We start from the raw sequence: 27,357 nt of genomic DNA on the forward strand, positions 1-27,357 counted from the left end.
GACCTGCAGGGGAAAGTTTGACCCCATTGTGCCCGAGATAAAGCTACTCTTGGAGAACTGACATAGAGCAGAAAAGGTGGAAACTTGTGTTCATCTGCTGGGGCTGCCATAACAAAGCACCACAGGCTGTGCAGCTAAAACACCAGAAATTTCTCTTTCTATGTCTAGGCTGGAAGTCCTAGATCAAAATGTCAGCAGAGTGGATTTCTTCTCAGGGCCTCTCTCCTTGGCTTGTAGATGGCCGAAGATCACATGGTCTTCCCTCTGCCTGTGTCTGTGTCCTAATCTCCTCTTCTTATAAGAACACCAGTCAGATTGAATTAGGACCCACCCCGGTGACCTCATTTAACCTTAAATACCTCTTTAAAGGCTCTGTCTTCAAATACAGTCACATTCTGACTTACTGGGGCTTAGGATTTCAACAGTTCAACCCATAACCAAACTGCCAGTTAAAACAAGATGTTACATTATCTAGATTTCAATAATACGAATCTCTCTCCTCCTTTTTGTAAAGAATTGAAGGTCTTGCAAGGCACCCTTGTTGTAGCTTTCTGCCCTTGAAAGGCTTGGATCACAGTCAGGGTTTGTGTTGTGTGTGTGTGTGTGTGTGTGTGGGTTTTCTCTTTTGGATCAAATATACTGTGTCTATTGAAAGTTTGAAGATCAGTGCATTTCCTTCTGTTCAGAAAATAATAATGCCAAGCTTTCACCAGAGTTCTTTTCATCTCCAAGGCGCTCTTAAATATTGACTAATTAAGTAAAAATGGAGGAATTCTGGCTAAATAGCCTCTCTTTGAGGACCAGTCCAATGGACTTAGAATACATAGTGATTTGCAGTATCTTTGAAAACAGAAGAAGCTAGAAATCTTTTATTATTGGCTATAATAGTAAGTGGCATCTCTTATTATGCTTAGCAGCTGACATATCAAATTGCATTGTAGTTGGTTGTTATACATGAAGTAGTAGGATATGAGTAGACTAAAAATGAGAATTTACAGCCCTGGGACATGGGGTATCTGACATCTAGGGGTTGCCATGACAACTCATCAGGATGTTGCTTTGTAATCTTTTAGATTAGGTTCCAGCCCAGGGTCACTGGATTGGAATTGGAGGAGGGACTGGTTACTGGACGTGAATGTTGTACTTTTAATAAGTGGTATTTGAATTTGCGATTTGGTCACGTTGCTAAGATCAAGCAGAAATGACTTTGAGGGAATATTTAAATTCTGCAGAACTGAGACAAGGTCACATTTGTCAGCAAGAATATTCAGATGGAGTGGTCTGAGACTCAGCAGCTGGAAGACAGGATTTCCTGTCCTTGCTCAGTGGATAAGAACTATGCAAGTATTCCTTAATATATGTGTACCACTGAACAGTTCTGTGCCAATGAAACATTGGGAAATTAAAACTTTTTTTTAATTGTCTCATGTTATAAAATTGGAACCGAACATCCCCAAGAAAACAATTTGGCCGAGGAGCAAAGCACAGCTGCTTTCTAGTGTTGCATATCCTCCATCTCAGCCGGAAATGGCCTGTAGGGTGTGGAATTTGGATCAGGGAAGGGAATTGGTCAGAGTGAGGAAGGAAGCGGTGGGGAAACAGGGCACCACATTTCTCACCCCTCACGTGGGCCTTGGCCTCAGGTACCACGTCTCCCCTCTGACAGGCGGCCTCCCAGACATGCTTGTCACCAAGGATGCTCCATGGCAGCCACCTGGCAACTGAAGGGCTCTGTGCTGAAGTCAGATCCTGGTTCTGACACAAAGTTGTGACCTTGGACACAACTTGTTTCCACTCTGGGCTCCCCCTAGGAAATGAGGCGCTGGCGTTTCCTCCGGCTGTTGAGTTCTGCTGCTCATCATCACTGGGGAGGAGCGATTTGCCACATTTTTCTTCTTTGCCATTAAACCCACATTCCTATCATGTCTTTGCAGCAGAAGTACCCTCCCCGGTTAGTGGGCCTCCAGATAATGAAGAGAGAGCAGAAAGGTTCCTCCCCACCCTCATATATTTTAGGTTTTATTTCTGAAGCAAAGGTTGCCATGCCATGAGGAGAAGATGAAATCCCAAACAGAAGATAGCCAGTTCCAGTAAGTTTTTCCAACCATCGCTATTGTCAGCATCAGCCTAGCTAATATTTACTGAGCACTTCTAAGTGGAGATAATGCTAAGCACCTTATATTCATATGCCATTTAATCCTGTGACAAATAAACATATGTGTATGTATGTGATAATGTAAAATTGAGCATTTGCTGTTTACCAGGTATCATGACAGATCCTTAACAATAATCCAGTAAGCTCAATCAGTTAAGCTTCTTGACAGAAGTGGTGTCATCCGTTAGCTTCGTTTTTACAGTTAATGAAACCAAACCCAAACCAGTAACAGGTGGAGCAGGGATTTGAACCCATGTGGTATGGCCTCAGAGTCCTTTCTCATAATCACTGTGCTGTGGTTCTCCACATCCATATGACAAAACAGTCACCTGGAAAGCTCTTAAAATCTGAGGATCCCTGGGACTTCCCTGGTGGTCCAGTGGTTAAGACTTTGCCTTCCAATGCAGGAGATGCAGGTTCAACCCCTGGTCGGGGAGTTGAGATCCACATGCCTCATGGCCAAAAAGCCAAAACATAGAACAGAAACAATATTGTAACAAATTCAATAAAGATTTTAAGATGGGCCACATAAAAAAAAAAAAATCTTAAAAAAAAAATTCTATGGATCCCTGGACCCCATTCCAGACCTCTCAGGATCTGGGGTTGCAGCCTACATGTGGGTAAGCTGATAAGCACCTCAGGCTAAGAACCCCTGCCCCAGGTGGACCACTTGGGTCCTTTGACTGGGTAATTGTGGGCAGCCCCACATCTAACTGGTGATTGGGCCGAGACCTTGCATCCAGGCTGCTAACTCTGAAGCCAGGTCACTTGATCATGCAATGAGCAACATTCCAATTATTACTGTTGCTCTCAGGGCCTGTATCTACCATCATGCCTAGTTTCCCTTTCCTAGTCTAAATCTCAAAGCCTCAGGTTCATTGAGGGACTCTTATATGTGACTGGGACTCTTCCTGGTGGTCCAGTGGTTAGCACTCTGTCCTTTCACTACGGGCAGTATGGGTTGTTCGATACCTGATCCAGGAGCTAAGATCCCTCAAATTGTGCAGCATGGCCAAAAAACAAACAAAACAACTACCAAAAAAAAAAAAAAAACCTATGTCATGGACCACAATATGAAAATCAAAGAAGATGAAACAAGGGACTGATTTCCCACTTAACAGAGGCAGCTACCCTTGGCTGTTTGTAATTTTTGCTCATGCTCAGTCATGTCCAACTCTTTGCGACCCCATGGACTGTAGCCAACCAGGCTCCTCTGTCCATGGATTTTCCAGGCAAGAATACTGGAGTGGGTTACCATTTCCTCCTCCAGGGGATCTTCCCTATCCAGAGATCAAACTCACATTTCCTGAGTCTCCTACATTGGCAGATGGATTCTTTACCACTAGCACCACCTCGGAAGCCCAACTTTGGACTGTAGCCATTGCCTTCTTTAATGTCAGTTGTTGTGCTCTGCCAGGAGAGACTGGGACTGTGGATCCAAAACCTTGATGCACATTGGAATGACCTGGGATCTTCAAACACCATGGATGCCCAGCTCTTACCCCACACATTCTGATTTTATTAGCATGGAATGTGACCTGGGCAGTGAGCTTTTAAAAAGCTCTCCAAAGTGATTCTGATGTGCAGCAGTTGGAACCAGTGGTTTAAGAACTTGGTCTGTAAGTTCACAAGGGTGTAGACTATAGAATCACCTCTGTGGCCTCACTTGGTGAGCTTACTTTTTACCTCTGACAGTGTCTCTTTTACTTTTTAGCCTACATTAATTTACATTTAATTCTGCTCAGTTTCACTAGCTGACTCCAAATTCTGCCTCACTGTGAAATGATGGTTTCTCTCCAGAGGTGGTTCTTCTACGCTTGGAGTAATACTGGTGACATGTCTGTGAGGTATCTTTGTAAGGTTCTCAGCCTCACTGGACTCTCTTATTTTCTTTTTTTCTTTCTTTAAAAAAATATTTATTTACTTAGTTGGCTGTGCTGGGTCTTAGTTGTGGCACTCCAGATCTTGTTCCCCGACCAGGGGTGGAAGCTGGGCTCCATTGGGAGCATGGAGTTTTAGCCATTGGACCACCAGGGAAATCCCTGGACTCCTTTATTTATGAGATATAATTTCTTTTGAAATTGTTTTACATTTTAAAACATTTTTATGATTTTCATATACATTGCTTTTTTCTTCCAAGAGTAAAATAAACACCTTTTCCACATAGTGCTTTATAATAATAAACCACTTCTGAGTCTTTCCTCAAAACAGTTTGACCATCATGGGAGACAACTGACATGCCTACAGTGCTTAACAGTTGATAAAATCCTACAGACAGAAATACGGTGCAAATTTTCTCCTTAGGGAGTTTAGAAAAGTTTGATTTAACTTATCCATTGGAAAATACAGTTGGATTAAATAAAGAAGTATTAAATCAGAAAGGTGCATTTGTTCACAGGTTTGCACATGTACTTGATTAATCTGGAAATCCATTTTGCAGTAGGTGCTGGGTCTCAAACTGAGATTTTTTTTTTTAAGGCAATAGAGATGTTGTTTGGTGGGTAAGAGGAGACAGGTAGGGCTTCCCTGGTAGCTCAGACGGTAAAGAATCTGCCTGCAATGCAGGAGACCTGGGTTCGATCCCAGGGTCAGGAATCCCCTAGAGAAGGGAATGACTCCCCACTCCAGCATTCTTGCCTGGAGAATCCCATGGACAGAGGAGCCTAGCAGGCTACAGTCCATGGGGTCGCAAAAGAGTGGAACATGACTGAGCGACTAACACACACACAGGAGACAGGTAATTTGCAAGTGGAACAGATTTTGGCAGAGGCCGGGAGACAGAGAATCCTGCTAGGCAGTTGGGAAAGGTGTAAACTGGGTGTGGCAGGTGATGAGAAAGGCTTGCCAAGGTGGGGCTAGTCGTATGAGATTTCATAGGAAGAATACTTTGGAAGAGCTAAAAAATATATGGTATAGTGGAAGGAGTTTCTGTTTTCCTTTGTGTGGTGGTTGAAGTCCAGTTGGACTGTTATCACATTGGTGCTATGGATCACTGAACAAGACTGGTCATTTGGATTGGTTTTCTTGAGGGTAAAGCTTTTGAAATTAACTCTGCTTCTTGAGGTTGAAAAATTCCTCATTCTGATGTCTTGTCTACGTCTTGCTGCCGTAATCCCCGAGAAGAGAAAGGGGACTTAGGGATGCCTCTCTTTTGAAAAGGAAGGGTCAGCACAGGCGGGGGCTGTCACGGTTGTTTCTCTTTGTTCAGGACTTAGAACTTGTGAGCCGTGGTTCCACCCTTCACTTTGTGAGCTGTTTTCCTCCTGTATTTCCTAATTTTTCCCATGACGTTTCAGCCTGTTTCTTCACAAGATTGTAAGGCCTGAAAGACCCCATTGTTTTACAGAGTGTGAGCTGGTGCACATTTGCTGAGCTGGTCGGCTGGGGTCTGTGTGTGGGTGGGACATGGCTAGGGGATTATGCAGACTAGAGGGTATGTAGAGTGTATTCCTGATAGTGGCAGACACTTTCTGCTTAGCAGGCATCTAGGGAGGGCCTTTCGCTTCATAGAAGGTGCTGTAGTTTTAAAATATTTTCCACAAACGATGTTTTTTCACCGCTGATTGAGAGAAATGGGAGGCTAAGGGAAGTTCTAGATGGCAAATCAAATGAATGAAGGCCTTATCCAAACTTCATTTCATGTTCAGATAAAAGCAAACTTTTGTTCTTGTAATGCACACTCATACACTCTCACCCCCAACACACACACAAACACACTGCTGATGTCCTGCCTGTGATTTATGTGAGCTCTTGATCCATTTTCATCTTCTCATCACCCTGAGCATCTATTTAGAATTGCAGCCTTCCTCTTCCATCCCATTTCCAATTCCTCTGACCCCAGTCAATTTTCTATTGCTCCTACCACCTTATATTCTTGCCTGGAGAATCCTGTGGACGGAGGAGCCTGGCAGACTACAGTCCACGGGATCACAGAGTCCAACATGACTGAAGCGATTTAGTACACATGCACCACCTTATAACAAAAGTCGTTTATTACATTTCTTGTTTGTGTTTACCAGTAGACTCTAAATTCCATGAAGGTAGGGGATTTTGTCTGTTTTCTTCATGGATGTATCCCAAGTCTCAGGACAGTGCCTGACATATGATGGGTGCTCAGTAAATACTGTTGGGTGAATTAGTGAATGAACAAGGTTGATAAGTGAATGATGTGTCTCAGATTTGAGTCATAGCCTTTTAAATTCTAATTTACTGGAGAATCTTAATGCATTTTATGCAGTTTGGTTTTTCAGCTTCCCTACTCTTTTTTAGAATAATGAGGAATGGTATCTCCTCCCAGCTGCAGTATGGGAATGATCTGATGATCCTTACGGAGTAGGGGCAGAGTATTGCTCTTAGATTTACTTTTTGATCTTGAAGGCCCCGAACTAACAGTCTTCAGACTCTGGTCTGCAGAAGTTCCCTGGAGATACTTAAGGGGGTGTGCAAGCATTTATTTCATTTGCATTTTATTTTTAATATATTTTGAGCATTTTTTATAACCATAATTTTAAAACATGCACACTTAAATGTATTACTTACATGCCAAATTTTAACACGTTGAGACCATAGACACATTGAATCAGACTGTCAAATTAACCTTGAAATTGAGTGTTTTCTGCTGTCTTGGCTTATATTTGAGCCTGTTATAACAGAGTTGTCGATAAGTCTATACCATGTCTGTACCCATGTTTTTCAGATTCCAGCAAGGTCATAAATTGAACAAGTGAATTCTTCCTGTTAGATAAATACAGTGTGGTCAGTTACATGCCAGGCAGGGCTAGGGAGTCTCCTCAGAGTGTAGATTTCTGGGTGGGTAAGTGGCCAGTTATATAATTTTTCTGAATTCTGCCTAGAAAGTGTTTTGACTCGGACCCTTCCATGCCATCCCACTGCCATGCCAGGTCGACTGTCCTAGTTTCCAGTGTCATCCTTCTCCTCTTCCCTGGCCTGGACTCTGGAAGTAGCTTCCCAGCCTCTCCAAGACCCAGTCTTCCCTCTGCTTCCCCACATTGTCGCTGCACTTATCTCCTTGTAAGACATATCCCAGAAAGTCCATTGGCCTTCATATCCCAGCAGATCCATTGGCCTTCACTGCCTGTGTGGTCAGATGGAAGCCCGAGCTGTTCAGCACAGTGTCCACTGGCTGCACATGGCTCTTAAGCTCTTAAAATGTGGGCAGTCTAAGTTAAGATGTGTCACAGGTATAAAACCATGCCCTATTCTAAAAAGACTTAGGATATGACTAGAAACTAGAGACAATCGTACTAAGTGAAGTAAGTCAGAAAGATAGATAACATATGATATAGATGTGGAATCTGAAATCTAACACAAATGAATTTATCTATAAAACAGAAACATTCACAGACATAGAGAACAGACTTGTGGTTTCCATGGGAGAGGAGGAATTGGGGAGAGATGGATTGGGAATGTGGGGTTAGTAGATAAGCAAAAAGGTCCTACTGTATAGCACTGGGAGCTATAATCAATATCCTGTGATAAACCATAATGGAAAAGAATATTAAAAAAAAAAGAATATATATGTAAAACTGAATCACTTCGCTGTGCAGCAAAATTAATACGACATTGTAGATCAACTCTAATAGAAAATTTAAAAACTAAGAGTATAAAAAGGTAATATCTCAATAATTTTTATATTATTACATGTCAAAATGGTAATATTTTAGATCTATTGGGTTAAATAACATATCATTAAAATTAATTCCTTCTGTTTCTTTTTACTTTTTTAACATAACTACTAGAAAATTTGAAGTTACATGAGTGGTTCACCTTAGGTTTCTGTTGCTCAGTGCTGGTCTCAACTGTATCATGACATTTGAAGTTTCTAATAACTTAGCCTCAGTTCCCTTTTCAGTCTCAAATCCCAGTCCTTCTTCCCCTCCTCAGAATTTCTCACAACCCCCAGAACTCACCAAACCTATTTATAATTATGGGTGGTGGTTGTTGGTTTTTTGGTATTTTTTTTTCCCACATTCTGTTCCTTCATTCTGAGCTGTCCTTCTCTTTCTTTGTTAGCTGTGAAATTCCTACTCAGATTCTTAGGACTTAATTGTCCCACGCTGCTGAGGTTATGCCCCGTCTCCCTAGACAGAATTAGCCACGTTTCCCCATAGCAAGCTTTGGTACCTCCATTACTGTGATGGTCTTGCTGTGGTGCCATTACGTGTCTCCTTAACTAGGCTTCTTCAGGGAGAAGGCTGCAATTTATTCCTCCAGTGACCTCCTGAGGGCAGTACCTGGTGTGTACTAGACATTTAATTGACATTTATTAAATTAATTTATGAATTAATTTCACCCTACTGCACACACTGCTGCTTTCACATGCATCCAGCCTTGATCATCTGAACCATTAGCCATGCAAACACTTGGTTGCAGAGGTGGAGAGCTCAGCTGATCAGTTTCAGACTTTGATGTTTAATGAAATGGCCTCTTTGTTCTTACTGGTTGACTTACAAAGTGATTTAAAAAATTATACATTTGAATTTATGAAATCCATGGATATTGTATAGACATACAAATAACCACTTACTATCTCATTTAGAGAAATTTCATATAAGATTTGGCTTGACTGAAGATTTCACTTCTAAGCGAGTTTGAAAGCTACTATTCTAATCCCAAATTTCATTTATATTGCCATTCCAAAGGTTTTCATTTTAATTTTAATGAGGTGCAAGTTCACACAGAGCAAGACTTTTCAACTCTGGCTGCCCAATACCTTACAGCTGGGAAGCTTTCAGAAATTCTGATGCCTAGGTCCCCCTCCTCCCCCAGCCCCGACAGGGATCCTGGTAGAATTGGGCTGGGAGCATCAGTTACGAAAATCCTAAGTATTTACTTGGCCAAAAAGTTCATTTGGGTTTTCCTATAACTTCCCAAACAAATTATTTGGCCAGTCCAATACTTTGTAATACATTGATTCTGTGGTGCAGAGGTAAACTATGAAAATGTTGAAGTTGTGAACTGATCATTTTTCTTCCTTTTTATTAGTGATTTTGTGATGATGGTAATTCATCTTAAGTGTGTACTATGGTTTGGGGGTTAAAAACAGCATTTAATTGAACCCATCTTCTATGGACAGTTTCTTAAGGCTTCTGAAATTGAAAGTTCCTTTTTTATCATTTTCTAAAACCTATGGGCAGCAGAATTTTAATGTCCCTTATTGGTAGAAATAGTAAACAAAAGGCCTATTTCAAATCACGAAACGAGGATTGACAAGGCCAGTGGGTGTAAGATGTCTGCTCAGGTAGTGGCCTCCTGACACCCTTGTTAGCCTGAATAAACAGTGTTCCCCTGCCTGAACCTCCATAGTGCTGCCACGTTGATAAAATCTGACATTCTGCTTAATCACTTTTTAATGATACTCTTCCTTTTCTTCTTGGTATGTGAGAAACCAGCCTTTTAATTTTTTTAACGTGTGGGAAAGAATTAACTTTCAGTTCCTAATTCAGTAAAATGGGCTGGTATTATACATATAATTCTAGTGGGGACGGGGGCGAAACTATCTAATTTCTGCTTACCACTGTCTCTTCTTAAATTTAAAAAAAAAGAAAAACAGTTATAAACTTCCTGAAATCATGTAAAGGAGAAAATCTGAGATAAATACCTGGGAGACGTTGCAAGAAAAGTGCCTGAATTCCGATAGTCTGTCCCCTGTATGATTGTGTTCAATGAAAATGCCAATGTCAATAAGCATAAGTTTTGCAAATTATCAGTTTGTTGAAAAAGGCTGTGGGCTCTTATTCTTCTGAGGTGGGATCTCTTTCAGTTTAGGCTCTGTAGGGAAAGAAGAAAGAAAGAAAAATACACACTTGGGATTGAATCCTTGAGGACAGAGAAAGAAACAGAGTCCTTTCCTTGACTTGGTTATTTGTAGCTGGTGTGTCATCTTGGTGAGACTGATGTCATGCGAATTGAATGCAGAAGCAAACTCGTGGCGGGGCGGGGGGCGAGGTGTGTGTGTGTGGTGTTTAAAAGCTCAGAATATGGAGTGAGTGTGAAGGGCACCACAGCCATCCCTGGATCTGTCAAGAATGTACCTATTTTTAACATCCTGGATCAAGTGTCAGCACTCAATAGGAGTGAGGAAGGGTAGGGACCGCGTGGGGCGGACGAGGACGGGAACCGGTCCTCTGGCGTGTTTTCAATACAGCTGTGCATTCTTAATGGCTCGGCCGCTGCCGCCAGGTAAAGTTTTCTTTGCACGTGATGAATGGCAGAGAATTCTTTAGCCGAGGGAACCGAAGGAGCTGGGAGGCGGAAAGGGGAAGGGCAGAACGGAAAAGAGAGAAAAAGAAACACAGCTCCAGAGGGAGATGGTCTGTGCTTTGCAGTTGCTTGTGTGGATAGAAACCAGATGGTGAGCTGGAACCGTGCTCTGCTCCGCTAGCTGGGGAGCCAAACATATGGTTAATGGTCGGGAGAAGCAGCTCCTCGCGCCAGGGCTTTGCTGACTGCTTCATATTACAGATTGTTACAGTGTGTCATTACATTGCCAACCTAAGTGCTTAATACCCACTGCGGGCGGGCGCTGGGCATCCACTCACAAGAAAGACTTTGAGCTCTGTGCTGGCTCAGGATATAGAAGTGACATCATAGAGAGGCTTAAAATGTCTGGTGTTGGGAGGTGGGAAGAAGGGTAATTTTGTAGTGGAAATAATATTTTTTTTCTTTTCTTTCCTTTTTTTTTTTTTAATCAGCCAAGCCTTCACACCACCAAACTCTACTGTTTTTCTGAGGACCTTTTTGTATGAGTATATCTCTCTCTCTGTCTCTTTCTCACACACACACACAAGTCCTCGGGCAAAAATCTAACCCCATTCCTGTCCCCCTACTTTGACCTGGACACCCCATCCCTGGCCTTCGCAAGCCCCACATTTGAAGTTTCTGTTTGGGGCGCTTTGGGCCACAGCAGGCCCGTGTTATCTAAGGAACTGCTGAGCCCATTCATCTGCTTTTCACGGCCTGCTTCCTTTTATTTTTAGCCAAATCCGTCAGGCCTGACAGGCGGGTAATTCGAGCCAGAGAAAGGGCAGCGCTCCAGGTCCTTTCCACAAAGCAATTCTTCTCCTCCCTCCTGGGAGGGCTCCAGACTTGGCCTGCTTCAGGCAGATGGATTTGTTGAGTCATGTGAGATCATTTACACAAAAACACAGTGAGGCAATGGAAATTGAAAAAAAAAAAAAAAGGAGGGTGGGGGTAGAGGAAAGAGGAGGGGAAGGCCGGGGTGTGAGCAGGGAGCAGAGGAATGTGCGGGGAGGCAGCTAGATGAGGAATGCGTAGATTCATTTGTGTATAAGGTAATGTCTCGTTTACACTGCGGGTGGAGCCAGGCTGCAGAGGCGCCTCCAACCACTGGCCTGTATTTACACGAGGAAAGAGGTGTAGGGGAAACTTCGTTTTTTTTTCTGGCTTAATTTTTCAAGCAACACCCACCAAACAAAGACCACACTGTTGACAGCCTTGGGTTCCAGTAGCGGTAAACTACCAAGGAGATGGTTTACAGAAAAAGGAGTTTGCTCTGTGATGTAATACAAGTTGGCTTTGTCCTGGTTCCAGCATGACTGAGGCAGCAGGGGAGGGAGGAAAGGAAAATTGGAATGGGAGTCTCGGTTAATGGTTTCCAGAGATGATTTAGCAGGGCTGGAGTGGAGCGAGGAAAGTGGGTTATGGTGGAGAACTACTCCGAGGTGCCCCATAATTGCGGTAGGTAAAATAAAGTCATTACGGTGGCTTCCCTTGCTCAAGAGGCATTGAGCAATGGTTTTGAAATGCCAAGGAAGATATCACTTTTTCCCTACCAAGGTATTCATTTCCCTCTTGCCTCAGGAACATGAAAAAAAAAGAAAGCCCAACTCTTACATCATGGTCAACAGTATTAACATTTAGTGAATCAGTTTTGTTTACTGTTTATACCACAGGCCCTTAAAACATTCCATTAAGAAACTGTCTCCTGCTCATTCATGAATTTTTTTTGCTCCTTCTGATTTGCTTACATGCATGTGCTGTGTTTAAAAAGGGATTTTTCCTTCTTTCGTGGGAATGAAAGAGTTCGTGAGAGAATGATGACTGGGTTATGGAAACGTACATTCTTAAGTCAGATGCAATGAAAGTACGCAATGTAGAGGAAAGGGGGTGTTTTGAAACAGGTACAGAAAATTAGAAATGGGAGAATTTAAAAATAAGCACGACGATTGTTTTCATTATGATACCTTTCTGCAATTCTGCATTTATTTAGTGTCCTACCATGCAGCTATTTTTTTAACCTTCCTAGAATGTAGGTCAACATTACCACGGTTCCTCATATTTTTGCTGGTATTGTGAAAGTTGAAGTATTTTGCCATTTTTTTCCCCAAGCCCTACATCTACTCAGGTTACATGTATGGTTTCAGTAATCATGGAGGTGAGCTCAGCAATCCCTTACCCTAACCCTTCTGTTGGGGCTCACCACTGAATCATGATGGTAAGCACAGAGATCACACCTTCACCTGAAATAAACACAGCACTCATGTTGACGCTGATCATGTCGTCTCAAATTCAAGCTGCCCCACTCTTTTCCATTCAGCTCTTAATGATCTGACTCTGCATAGTTACAAGGTAGTTTTCATTTATTTTACTTGAAGAAAGAACTGGTGAATTTTTGTGGTGGTTCAGTTCAGTTCAGTCGCTCAGTCGTGTCCGACTCTTTGTGACCCCATGAATCGCAGCACACCAGGCCTGCCTGTCCATCACCAACTCCCGGAGTTCACCCAAACCCATGTCCATTGAGTCGGTGATGCCATCCAGCCATCTCATCCTCTGTCGTCCCCTTCTTCCCCTGCCCCCAATCCCTCCCAGCATCAGAGTCTTTTCCAATGAGTCAACTCTTCGCATGAGGTGGCCAAAGTACTGGAGTTTCAGCTTCAGCATCAGTCCTTCTGAAGAACACCCAGGGCTGATCTCCTTCAGAATGGACTGGTTGGATCTCCTTGCAGTCCAAGGGACTCTCAAGAGTCTTCTCCAACACCACAGTTCAAAAGCACCAATTCTTCGGTGCTCAGCCTTCTTCACAGTTACTTGTGCACATTTTGACTGCATGCTCTCAACATTATTGGAATGTGATTAAGAATTGGCACTCTTTTAAACCTACCCACATCCTCGAGTGTTGCCTCTGTATCAGAATTTCTCAATTCCATCCCTGTTGACATGTTTTTTTCCCTTTTGAACTTTTAATTTTGTATTGGGGTATCAACAGTGTTGTGATAGTTTCATGTGAACAGTGAAGGGACTCAACCATCCATATACATATATCCATTTTCCCCCAAAACCTCCCTCCCATCCAGGCTGCCAGATAACATTGAGCAGAATTCCCTGTGCTATACAGTAGATCCTTGTTGGTTATCCCACTCTTGACATTTTAGAGCCGACAAGTCTTATTATGGGGGGTGTTTTGTGCCTGGTAGGATATTTACCAGCATCCTTAGTCTCTACCTGCTAGATGACAGTAGCACCCTCCCCCAATCGTGACAACCAAAAATGTCTCCATGCACTTGCAGTTCAAAACCACCAGTCTGTCCTTAATTTGTTTACCCTCTTCCTCCTGAACCAAGCATTCAGTTACGTCTGAGATGAAATTAAAGGGTGTAAAATAATTTTTTCCTCTTTCCATTTATTCTAAAAGTGGAAACCCCAGATTAGATAAAGTTTTCCAAAGCTCGGGCAAGGGTATTTTAAGGAAAAAATTTTCCCACCAAACGATGTCGAGTTTTGTTCCACGAGACAGCCTCTCTCTTGGGCTTCTGGCCTTAGCAGGTGGAACCCTTCAAGGCTGCGCTTTCCCAGGGCCATTCAAGAGCCAGTGGCTCCACTGACTGTGCCTGGCAGGGTGGGGTTGACAGAAGAAGAAAGGGAACTTCATCAGTTCAGGGGCTCTCTCCAGGCTCACCTCCTTCCTGTCCAGCCCCAGAATGAGGGGAAGAGGCAGGACCTCAGTTCTTTCTTTGGAGCAAAGCAGACATCCTCCCCAGCCCGTGGCTGTGGTCTCTGAAGCTGGAACTCTCGTTAAGTGAGGAATGCGGAGCTCTCCCCAGGCGAAGGCAGGCATAAATTTCCTCTGTTTGTTTTGTGAGGACTAGTGTCGACTGCTGTAATGAGATCAGAGGATCCCCCGGGACGAGGCCTCCAGGTCGGCGGCTGGAGCCGTTTTCTGTGGCTGTTCTCTTGGCTGCTGTGGGAGAACTCGGCCCCTCTCCAGACCACAGTTGTGATGTGGGGAGCTGGTTGCGTCCTGGTCTCCTTCCTAGTCCTGTTTGCTTCTCATGCTACCAAAACGTCAGCGTGCGGTCACCCAGTTCTGGATCGTTGGAAAGTTAACACCAGGCACATTCCTTTCCTCAGACCCAGGACAGACTTAGCCGGGTGTAAAGAGCACTGGGAGGTGACTGCTCTCTCGGGGTAGTTTCCTGTGCTGCTGATGCTGACTGGGAGCACAGTTCTCAATGTTTGACCTAATCCTTAAGCTCTTCCTCGCCCAGCATGGCTCTGCTATGAGGAAAAGTCAGGCTGTGAGTCATAACAATACAGCATCAGCTACAAAGAACGTATTTCTGGCTCTGTCCTGAAGTACAGCCAAATAGCCACTGGATATGACAGAACTGAGGTTAGGGAAACCCAGATAGGCATTTCTGGCAGAGTAGAATCCTGAGGTCATGCAGCCTGGCCCCCTTCTAACACCCAGCCCCACTCTACCTACCCCTAAATCCTTAGGTATGTTGGAAATTGGAAATAGTAAGTGCCTCGTGAGCTCAAATCCACCTGCAGTGCAGAAGATCCAGGTTTGATCCCTGAGTCAGAAAGATCCCCTGGAGAGGGAAATGGCAACCCACTGGAGTATTCCTGCCTGAAGAATTCAATGGACAGAGGAGCCTGGCGGGCTACAGTCCACAGGGTTGCAAAGAACTGGACACAACTGAGTGATTAAGCACGAGCACAAGTTCGAAGGCAGGAAAGGGAAGTTCCCAGATGGGAAAACATTAATACCACCGACTGGGCCATAGGTTCTAGGAGCTGCAGTGGGTGTTTACACTCACACAGGAATTGCTGACCCAAAGCAGCAAGATGCCATTCCCCCCAGAGTCTGTGTGGGGCTCTCCAGGTGAGAGTTGGGGGCACAGGGGTGGGGAGATGGGCACCCAGTGTTCTGATGTTTGAATGACTCTGGGGGTCCCCAGGTGCACTATCTGCGAAGTATGAGAACGTCATTCATTCTGATGACACTGAACTCATTCGAGAGCATTGAATGCCCCAGCACCCTGGGAGAAGCAAACATTAGGACACAGGGTGCCCTCATGAAGAACAAGCCACACTGTGGAGAAGCTGGTGTTCAGAGGACAGAATTTGAGTGTCAGGAAAGCAGAAATCAACAGTGAATCCTTGAGATTGCTTTCAACAGGTGCCGGTCATGCCAAATTGAGCTTTCTTCTGAAGATTAATGAAAAGTTCTTCCAAAGACGAACAAGGCATCACACTCAGTTTGGCTGGCTAAACAGATGAGTTTCACTTGTAAACACTTGCCCCCAATAAGACGGTCGTTTCTCACTATGCCTTATCCTCGAGGTATTGTTGAGAATATTTCAATTCCTCAGTTGAAAACCTTTTGTTGGAAAGATGTCTGCTCCCCTTGAGCTTCTGGAAAGAGATACTTTCAGAGTGATTTCCTTGTCTTTGCTTCCTTTTCAGTGGGTCATTCTGAAGTCATCCACCGACTAGGCTTTCTGTTGAGTTATTTTCCCTTCTCACCAAATCACAGGAAATGTGTTTGTATGAATTGTTCAGCAAACGCCCCAAAGGAGAGGGAAGCTGAGATTGTTGGAAGGTCGCTAGGATTCTTTCAGAACAAAATCAAAGAAACCTGAATCAGTCAGTCATGGTTAGTAAACTTTTGTCCTAGATGAATACAGGTCAGCCTTCTCAATCTGAACTGGACAAGTGGACTGGGGATTGCCTCAAACTCTGGCCAGCCACCAAGTCCACAGCAGGCAGTGATATGCACTGTTGGCGAACATGAGTTGAGGATGCTAAAATTAAGGCATGACTCTAGTTATTAGTAGGATGATGAAATCTCTTACATTTCATTTTTTTCTTCTGAGGCATACAAAGAGTACCCAGATAGTACCCTGTTGACCTAAACGTACTTCTCAAGAGAAAACTCTTCAGGATTTCATTCTTAAATTTGAAGGTGTTTTTTCATTTAGCCTCACTATATTCTAGCCAAGTCAGGAGTAGATATAGATTTTGACATTAAAGGATCAAAAGAACATAAATTGAGAGGAAGAAGGCTCTGTTGGAGCTAGATTTAAGGAAGATCTTCCTAAATGCTTGCCAACAACAGTTTAGCCTGCTATAACAGAATACCATAGCCTGAGAGGCTAAGCAGCAGTTTATGTCTCAAGTTTTGGAGGCTGCTGAGTCCCAAGATCAAGGTGCCAGCCCATTTGATTCCTAGCGAGGGCTCTCTGACAGACAGTTGACTTCCTGCTGTGTCCTCAGGTGGTGAGGAGAGGGGGAAAAAGAAGGCATGCACCCATTTGAGCTCTCTGGCATCTCTTCTTATAATGGCACTAATCCCACAATGGGGACTCCACCCAAATATCGGGGATTAGGCAACCTATGCATTTGAGGGGAGGGGGGTGGACACACAAACTTTCAGTCTATAACATCATTATAATTAAAATTTGCATATATTGAGTGCCTACTGTATATAGGGCGGTGGGATAGATGCTGGTTATTTGGGCATAAAACAGACAAAATCTCTTCCCTTGAAATACTTGTAATCCAGTAGGGTAATTGAGAGGTAAACACCTCCGTACAATTGCAAGCATAATGAGATGATGCTGCATGGTGGTGGGAAACAGGAAGAGGTGAAGAGCCTCATCTTATTTAACATCATGCATCCTGTGCTTTCTTCATGTTACTCCATTTAATTGTCAGAACAGTTTTAGGAGGTATAAAGAATTTCCTCAAATTTTACGGGTGAAGGAATAGAGAGACACAGAGAAGGTTAGTGCCAAGAGGCAGAGTTGATACGCAGACTGACATGGTTCCTGAGCCCTTCCTTGCCCACTCTTCCCACTGGGCTCCCTGTGCCCAGGGAAGCCTCAGCGGTGCAACCCTGGGGGATCAGGAGACAGGCTGGGGCCATCAGCCTTGGAGATTTAAAGGAACAAAGAATCCCCCAACCAACATGAAAGGTCTACGATAATAGACACAACCTGACCCACCAAATCCAACCCGTTCGGTATTTCCAAAGTATTAATATAAACTGCCAACATTGAAAAGGCATGTGATTTCATGTAATCTCTCACTGTTTTTGTCTTTCTTGAATATCAGAAGTTCTGGTGCCATGTGCCTAATGTCCCTTTTTCCTGCCTTCCTGGAGCGACACTTGGCAGATTGTCCAGGCCACCTGCTCCTCATTGTCTTCTCCTCTGGCCTGACTGTTCCCTCATCTCATTCTTTCTTGACCCCTTTATTGTTGTTCAGTCGTTCCGTTGTGTCCGACTCTTTGTGACCCCATGGACTGCAGCACGCCAGGCTTCCCTGTCCTTCACCATCTCCCAGAGTTGGCTCAGACTCATGGCCATTGAATCAATGATGCCATCCAACTGTTTCATCCTCTGTAACCCCCTTCTCCTCCTGCCCTCCTCTTTCTGAGCATCAGGGTCTTTTCCACTGAGTGGGTTCTTCTCATCAAGTGGCCAAAGTATTGGACTTTCAGCATCAGTCCTTCCAATGAATATTTATGGTTGATTTCCATTAGTATTGACTGGTTTGATCTCCTTGCTGTCCAAGGGAGTCTCAAGAGTCTATCCCTTAGGCATCTGAATTTGTGTCCTCTGGATTAAATAGCCCCACCCAGACTAAAAGTAGGCTGATCCAGACACCCTCTTGGGAGCTTTTCTGTATTGTGCCTTTAATTAAGATATTCCTAAATTACTTAAATTGATCTTTTATAGAGTGTTAGCCCTGAACTTGGATATCCTGATTTAGGATTAGACTACAGGGAACCCCTAGCATATGTGCCAGAAGTATTCATCTGAAAGCAGCAGACACTCTACCCCTTGGCACTGTTCACTGGCATGCTGCTTGCTACTCCTCATCTGGCTCTCGGGGAAGTTTTTTTTGTGTTACCAGGAGTGTCTCTTTCCTTTATATTCCTTTCATTTCTTCCTTATCAATTTCCTGTTGAACTATATAACTCATATGCTAGTTAGTATTTCAGAATATTAATTTTCAAATTGCCTAGCCTACCCTTGGATAAGAAGGCTCCTGATGATGCTTGGTGGCCAGATGACTTGGGTGGTGTGTTTCCTGTGGCATGCCATGAGGGCAGGGCACAGGGGATCAAGGCAGGGTGGCCAACATAGTCCTCTCTCTTGGGGCAGAATCAGATTATGGCATGTTTGCTGCCTAAAGCTAGGGATGGCAAAAACACAGAAGTCTTGCAGAGTCAGAGCCACGTGTCTGATGTAACCATGAGGCTGGAGAAAGACCTTCAAGATATTTCTCAGGAAACGTTGCTCTGTCTTTTCAGGAAGAATGGACGGAGACAGCCACTTGGAGAGTGTATGTGTATTTAGGGTAGAGGACGGGTCTGTTTACTGTTTCACCTTTGGATCTTTTAATCCCAGCACCAAAACCCCTTATTGTGGAAGGGAGTGATTGGAGTGTCTGCAATAAAATAGTTTTACATTTTCCAGTCTTGCACAAGGATTCTACTTGAAGGTTGTCCAGACTTTGCTTCAGGTGTGTTAATTACTCCAACGCATGAAATTTACTCCCCTAAGGTGGAGGATATTAGGGATATTTCTCTCATCTGTTAACGTCATTTCTGACGCTCCTAAGTCCTAGATTCAGAGAATTTCTTCTAGACTCTCACCACCTTGCTTGCTCTCCCTTTCTCTCCAAGCGCCCATTCATCTTTTTATTCCCTTATTCCTTTTCCACAAGCTCTTGGGTCCTCATGCTTTGGCCCTTTGCTCAGGCTACTGGATTCAGCAGTGGAAGGGGAGGGACTGGGGGCCTTGATTCACAGGCTGACCTCAGGCTGTGTTGTATGTAAAAGTCAGTGGGAACTTGGACAACGTGAGGCATGAACCACTGGCTCCTCTTGGCATGTTTCCTGTAGGGAGTGCCAAAACTCCCCAGCTTTGAGTTATATCAGAAAAGCCTTCTAAAATGAGCATCTTGGTAGAAATTGAGGAGTTGGAGTGGGAAGAAAAACCCAGCTCATCATATTCCATTGATTTTTTATTGGTATTTAATGCCACTGAAGGTGTTAAGTCACTCAGTTGTGTCCAACTCTGCGACCCCATGGACTGTAGTCTACCAGGCTCCTCTGTCTATGGAATTTTCCAGGCAAGAATACTGGAGTGGGTAACCTTTCCCTTCTCCAAGGGATCTTCCTGACCCAGGGACCAAGCCTGGATCTCCCGCCTTGCAGGCAAATTCTTTACTGTCTGAGCCACCAGAATCATTGATTATTGGTAATAAGTATTTGTTGCATTTTCAAGGGCTAAGAAATGGTGCAACACACACACACACAGCCATTTGACATGTTTAAGCTTCTCTTTAGAGTAAGGAGAAGAGAATAAAGTTTGCTTCTACTCTCACTATGCCTCTCTACACCATTATCAGTGATCCAGTTTAACATACTCTTCTCTGTGGTAGGTGGAGATTGATGGTAAATAAATAGTGGTGAAACAGGTAGGCCCGGTCTTCACTTTACTCCGACTCCCACTTGCTGACACCCGAGCCCTGAGAGTGTATCATCCCGGAGAAGCCCTAGGATGTGGCACTGTCCCCAGGAGCCTCAGGACTGGCTGGTGAGGGGGTCGGCCATATCACTGAACCTGTCCCCAAGGCTCTTTTGCTTACTTGCCCTTTGCTTTTCTCCTTTTTCGTAGCCTTCACCTTTACTTTTCATTCTCTTTGCTCTCGTCTTCTCACATGTGCCCTGTCTCTACCTTCCTGCTCACCCACACTTCTTAACCCACCTAGAAAGATGAATTACAGTTCAACTAAGCTTTTAAACGCCTAAGGTTGACAATGGGCTTTGTTTTGCTGGTTGAACCAATCCTGTTAGGAGTGACTGAGTGGAAGTCACATGTTGGGATGGCATTTCTTCTGCTGCCCTTGAAAGGCCTCAGCTTCTTGAACAATTAAAAAGAAACACTGAAAAATAGAATTAAAAAAGAAACACTCCCTTAATTCTACTAGGGTAACTCTGATATCTTTTCCCTGAATGCTTTATACTTGAGTCAGTCTTATTTTTTTAAGCTGTGGATTTTTCTAAGCTTCTTCATAAATTGAGTTGGCTATAAAACAACCAGGTTCTCTGTATTTCAAAGGAGATTGAAATAACTTGATAGAATAAGGCTAATCTTTTCTGATGCTGTCCAGAAGCAGACTGATCCAATTTCTAATTCTGTCATTTGTTGGCTGAGGTTATTTGTGTTAATTGTGATCTTTCAGTGTGTGTGTATGTTTTATTTCGGGAGGTTCTTTTATTTGTGGCCTTTGAACTTATTTTAATTCTATAGTGTCTTGAAGTCACTTCCAGCACAGGGTCTACTGCCTACTACAGCATTACTAAGAAGAATTCTTTTTCCTCTCTGCATCCAATTTCCTAATTAGGAAAACTACCACTCAAATTGATCCCAGTACTAAAGAATATAAAAATGCATTGTACAGTTTTGAGCACTGTGTAAGGTATTCTTAACAGTATCACATTCTTTAGATCACAAATCTAAAAAAAGATTTGTGATCCTGGACCTGGAAAGATTTTCTTCTTCTAAGAAAATCCTGAAAGCCATTTGCAACGATTTTCAACATTGTTTTTAAGGCCTTCCATTAAGAGTCATGACATCACTCTCGGCCCGATGAGTGAGAGCAAAGAAAAAAAAAAATCTGTTCATGATATTTATTAAGAATTTTCTAGGTGATTAATATTTCCCTTGGAGAGTTTTTATTCTGACTTTGTTGTAGAACCGACATACATGAAAACGATACAAGAACACTTGGCAGGCGTGGCGGACAGGAGAGGATCCAAAATTAGTTTACTGCAAGCTATGTAAGCAAGTTCTCAGGGCATGGGGATAGGGGGATGATTGGAACTGGGTGGGGTTTCCTTGGGGAAATTATGCTCAAGAATCCTTGTCTGTTTGTTATTATCTTCTTGTGCCCACCTTTCCTGTGTTGATACCAGTGTGTCCCTTTGAATGGAATTGTGACATCAGTCATCTCTGCCAGGTTTTTGAACAAACTTCCCAGTTAATTGTTGGGCCATAGTTTTTAAATGGATCAAGTACATATGTCAAAAAGGAAATAACATGTCTAGATTTCTCCTTTAAAACCCTGAAATTCATTAACATCTGCTTCTAGAAATTCAGAGAGTATAAATTACATGCAGAATTTTCTTTCAGTCACTTTTAAGCTTGGTTAGAATTAGATAGTGAATTTTCTTGGCTTTGAAGCAGTGATTACCCAGATCTCATGTACAGATGAGGGTGTTTTTGGATGTATTTAGGCTACAGAGGCAGAATTCCAGGGTCTCTCCATGTTGTACATCATTGTTAAAATATGTTATTGCTATGACTGAATGTAATATTTTCTTTGGAATTTATGTGTCTCAAATAGCCAAGGAGTGATCAGCAGTCTCCTCTCCCTGTCTTCTGATTTATAATAACATTGTGTTTGCAAAATGATAATCTGCGTGGAGTAAGGGTTTATCTTTTGAAAACATATATTGCAAAATCACTTCCTTAGTGAAAGATGTTAAAATGGAGAATACAGCCTTGGACTTAAGTGCCTTCGACTCAGTCAGCAGACATGCCTGATGTTGTTCTCCAATAGACGAAGGCTGTCTGCTAAAAACTAAAGGTGATGCTGGGCCAGTGGGATTCTGCGTACGTCTCCCTTTTCCTCTTGAATATTTTGTACACTGTTGTTATAATTAAAAATAATATATTTTTAAGACACTGCAGTTCTGCTTGAACCTCGAATTCCAGGCTTTATGGAAAGATTCAGATACATAAATCCTTCCTAGCTGCAACCTGAAAACATACAGAAATAAGGTGATTATAAGGCACCTTACGATGTTTTGTTCTCCTTTCAAATCCTCCCAGAAACATCTTTCAAAGGAAAAGGCTACCGATCCAATTAAGTGGTTGAATGTATTTTCTTTCTTTATTTTTCCTTAATATTTGACAAATTAAGAATCCTGGAACTGAACAAGGACCATTGTGTTCTAAAATGTAATTCAAATGAATCGAAAAACCTACCTAAAGAACCAACAATGTGGATAAAAACATGGACCCTATTTCCCATTTGAGGGGATGTTGGGTCATCTGCTTCATTTGGCCCATGGAAAGTAGAACTCCTTCTGGTACACTGCCTCTCAAAAAGCTCCATGGAAGGCTCTAGCTATTAAGTCCTGACAGTGGTACAGTCAGGCTCCAGCAAATGCTGGTCTGTTTCTTGATTGGTTAGTCTGTTGTTTGTTTTTTCTTTTTTACCACATCATGCAGCATGTGAGATCTTAGTTCCCTGACCAGGGATCGAACCCATGCCCCCTTCAGTGAAAGTGCAGAATGTTAACCACTGGGCCACCAGGGAAGTCTCAACTAGTCTGTTCTTTTATTCCTTGTGGACTGCATGGTATTGAGATTTGGCACATTTGCTTCTCATATACTAGAGCCTTTCCCTTCCCAAGGAGACTAGAGGCTGTACTAGAAGCCCTTATGTAACTGACCTCTCTGGTTTACTGGTCACTGTATCCTCAGTACTCAGTGCATAGTACGTACTCAAAAAATAGTCATTGAATGAATGAGTGTTCTTCTTCCTGTGCATCCACAGTCACTCAGAGCATGTGATATCCAACTTTTCCTTGGACATTGGTGTGCCCAGTGTCTGCAGCCTCAAGACTCTTGAGTAGACTCTCTAGACCTGCACCGTCCATTATGGTAATCACTGACCACACATGGTTATTTACATTGAGTTTTAATTAAAATTACACAGAATTTAAAATTCAGCCCTCAGTTGCACTGGCCATAATTCAAGTACTCAGTAGCAACAAGTACTCAGTAGCAACGTATGGCTAGTGGGTACCATGTTGAATGGAAGAGGCGTGGAGCCTTGCCATCATGGCAAAAAGTTCCCCTGGACACAGGACTGCTCTGAAAGATCTTTTCTTTGTGATTGCAGTGCAGCTGTCTGCTTCAGGAAGTGAGGTCAACAGGAGCAAGGAGAATCTTTAAGAGCTGCCTCGCATTGTGACATGTCTGATTCCTTGCTGCAGTCCCTACAGCATGAACAAGGTAAGAGGCACTTTGGGGACTGATCCTTTGTGTCTTCTTTATGCTACCATGGATTTCCCTGGGTACGTCATGTCGTTCTGTGATGTGAGGAGGTTGTGTCTCCTGCCAGAAGCATTATGGAGGTTGGCAAGCAGCGTTGACAGGCAGGGTCACAGGCTGCTGCTGGTGTACTGTTCTAGAGGTGTCAACTGTGTTTCTCGGAGGCCTCTGAGCAGCTGGACTGTCAGTTGTTAGTATAATTGTCTTGGCATGGATATTGGAAGACTGAGGCTCTAGGGCCAAGCTGTCTGGGTTTAAATATCAGCTAGCTTTGAGGACCTTGGGAAAGTGGCTTAATGGCTCTGTGCCTCAATTTCCCCATCTGTAAAATGCTGGTGATAATGGTATGTAACTCGCAGGGTTGTTTTAAGGATGAAATGAGTTGATATGTGTCCCAGTGTTTAATACAGCCCCTGTCTACACTGTAAGCATTTGATTAGTTTTTTGCTGTTGTTGTTTTTGGTGTTGGGGACACTGTTGTCCCTCAGATATTGTTGCCAGCAAGCCTTAGGTGCAGGTGGCGCCAGTGGTAAAGAACCCACCTGCCAGTGCAGGAGACTTAAGAGACATGAGTTCGATCCCTGGGTTCGGAAGACCCCCGGGAGGAGGGCATGGTATCCCACTCCAGTATTCTTGCCTGGAGAATCTATGGACAGAGGAGCCTGGCAGGCTACAGTCCATGGGGTTGCACAGAGTCAGACATGACTGAAGTGACTTGGCATGGCCTGGCAACATTTGCATTTATTCCTTGATTGATTACTCAGCATGCAGTGATTGATTTCCAGATGGGCACTTGGGGGAAAAATGATGAATGGGGCTGAGGTCCTGCCTTTAGCAGGTGACAGACAATTTAGGGGCCCTGTGACCGGTGTGAGGTGGGTACCAGAAGCTGGAGAAGCACAGAAGAAACATCTCTCTTTGAGGAATCTGGAAAGGAGCGTATAGATGGTGACGTCTCGAGTTGGATTCTGTATGCTACACAGTCATTTCTTGGGCACAGAAGTATGGCAGGGCATTCCAGGTAAAGGAAACTGCCTGTGTAGAGGTGCAGAAGCTTATGAGAAAGTCTGCCATGCTTAGAGAACAATAGAGTTTGTATGGCTGGAGTAGGATTTCTCAACCGTGACACTACTGATGTTTGGATCAGGAAGTCCTTTGTTGGGTGAGGCTGTCTTCTGTGTTGGAGGTGTTAGATCTTCCTCCACTTCAGTGTGACAATGAAAAATGTCCCAACACATTGGCCAGTGTCCCTTTAGGGAACAAAAAAGGCCTGCTTGAGAACACCTGCCCTGGTGGAAGATGGCAGACAGGAGCCCAGAGAAGGAGGGACGGATTGCATTCTGAGAGCCCCTGAAGGATTTAAAACAGGGGAGAGACAGTTCCAGAGACTGCAACAAGAGGTAACCATGGGTTGTGATGGGTTGGACAGCGCTTTTAGGTGATTTGGTCTTAAAAACCTACTATGGGACTCCTAAACTTTAGAAAGCCCATGTAACTTGTTGAGGTTCTTTTGCTAAGATCCCTTTTCCAGGGGCAGTTTTTCTCATGGCCATTGTTTGGCCTTTTTATGGGCATGGTTGCTTTACCCCATCAGAAGAGACCAGAAAAAAGTAAGCCATTGTTTTGGGGTTTTTTTTGGCCACGTTGTGAAGCATGTGGAATTTTAGTTCCCTGACCCCTTCCCTAGAAGCGCAGTCTTAACCACTGGACCATCAGGGAAGTCCCAATGCATATATATATATTTTTTTTTTTTGAGAGATTTTCATTTGACTGAGCCAAGCCAAAGAGAAAGAAAACTTTGCTGACCTTTCCCCACTTTGGGTTCAATGCTTTAACCTTTTTTTTAATGCATATATTTTTTTAATTGAAGTATAGTTGCTGGGATAGTTGGATGGCATCACTGACTCCATTGAGTGAGAAAACTCAGATAGTGAAGGACAGGAAAGCCTGGAGCGCTGCAGTTTGTGGGGTCACAGAGTTGGACATGACTGAGCAACAGCAACAGTAGTTGCTGGACAATATTATACGAGTGACAGGTGTACAATATAGTGATTCACAACTTTTAAAGGTTATGCTCCATTTATAGTTATTATAAAATACTGGCTATATTCCCCGCATTGTGTAATCTATCCTTGTAGCTTATTTTATACCTAATAGTTCATATCTCTTACTCCCCTACCCCTGTATGGCCCCTCCCCCTTCCTTCTCCCTACTGGTAGCCACTAATTTATTAGTTCTCTATGAGTCCCTTTCTTTTTTGTTATATTTGTTTTTGTTGTATTTTTTTAGATTCCACATACAAGTGAAATCATACAATATTTGTCTTTCTCTGACTTATTTCACATAATGCCCCCTGACAGTCTTTGAGGAGTGGGCTTTGGAATCCTGGAAGATGGGCAGGTATTCTTCCCCAAGGTCAAGATTGGAAGTGGGGGAGGGAAGGAGATTCATCATGGTGGTCATTGCAGACCTTGGCTTCTATCATTGACAGTTTGATGTAGTGAAAAGCTAAGACAACTCTTGGGAAATCTCAGATTGGCAAGCACAGTCTGCTGTGACAGCCCTGCCCTGAGTTTCTCCGGGGCGACGCAAGACCTGATGTCATGGTTTGGCTCTTGACACACAGCTGGGAACCAGACTCAGAAATTTCAGAAGTCTCGGTGGGTGTGTCGGCTGCTTGGGAGGTTATGTTCTTGCCTGAATGACCCAGTGAATGTTTTATTTTATGTTATTGCAAGTCAAAGTGGTGATTAAGCATGATGTGTAACCTTCATCGGTCAGCATTTTTCTTATAATTTTCTTGGCATAAGACAAAAAAATAGGTCACCCCCTGGGGAGGAAACAGACCTTGGCACAAATAAAACTAGACAGTCACCTCATCAGTTAGGATATATAAGTTAGAACACTGGAAATATTTTTGAGGGTATGACTGATTTTCTAAGTAGAACTGTTCCTAGAAACTTGGAAACATCTGAGTTGTACATTTTCCACTTCCTTGGACATACCCAGTAATCACTGTCCTTCCTTCCCAAACCGCAGCTCGCTTCACGACACTTTACCTAGGGACATGTCTGGACAGAGTGGGGAGGGGAGCTGGGAATCCTAGGGTCCAGGGCTGCTCCTCTGAAACACCACAGCAATTCTGATCACAGTTAGGCACTGACAGCTCCCTTTTGGGTCAGTTGGAGACAGACCCCTCTAGAAAACAGGAATGGCTGCACAGCATCAAGAATTGGCAGTTTGTCTAACTAATCTAACAGGGATAATCTGATAGTGAACCACTGGCAGCCAGGTAGTGCCTTCATTCCTCACACTCTGGAACTTCTCTGTGTGCCTGGGTCTGGAATGCACCTACCTGGAAGCGGTGCATTTCTGGCCCTCAGGTAGCCAGCGCACCGGTAAGTAGCTTAGTGCTGGCAGAAAACAGGGGGTATTCCCAGCCACCACAATGTTCATTGTGAACTTAGGGCCATTGCCGAAGGCTGGTGTACATGGGCTGTGTCAGGTTGATTCAGGGTGGATACCCTCACGGCTCTTCACCTTTTCAGTCTTGTAAACAGAGTTTAATGCTTGTACATTTCTGGGCTTTCTGCTGTAGCCTCACACTTAAGGAAACTGTGTATGTAAACATTTCCCCAGGGTTCTCATGCTCCCTGGGCTTAGGCAGACTTGCAGACTATGTTTCCAACTTTCATATTCTCCTTGGAGCTTTTTGCAAGAGCTGACTTTCCAATCTTTTGTGTTGATCAAAAACTTTATAATTAGGATTTCACTTTAAATTTGTCCAGCGTCTTT

At 43.5% G+C, this 27,357-nt stretch overlaps 1 protein-coding gene across 5 annotated transcripts in view; it reads left to right on the top strand.

Moving 5' to 3' along the window:
- BACH2 (BTB domain and CNC homolog 2) overlaps positions 1-27,357 on the top strand; it is a 392,327-nt gene that overhangs the window by 72,021 nt on the left and 292,949 nt on the right. For 3 of the 5 annotated variants that reach the window (XM_070376589.1, XM_070376585.1, XM_070376587.1), the window contains exon 2: positions 23,411-23,523. Coding sequence is in view for 2 of the 5 variants with exons in the window: in XM_070376585.1 (XP_070232686.1) it covers positions 23,515-23,523 (9 nt within the window). In the remaining 3 variants the exon portion in view is untranslated. Of the gene's footprint in view, positions 1-10,201; positions 10,358-23,410; positions 23,524-27,357 lie in introns of those variants that run through there. The other 2 variants (XM_070376586.1, XM_070376588.1) reach the window with 2 other exon arrangements.

This window comes from Bos mutus, chromosome 9 (assembly GCF_027580195.1).
Source record: "Bos mutus isolate GX-2022 chromosome 9, NWIPB_WYAK_1.1, whole genome shotgun sequence".
NCBI classification, from domain to species: Eukaryota; Metazoa; Chordata; class Mammalia; order Artiodactyla; family Bovidae; genus Bos; species Bos mutus.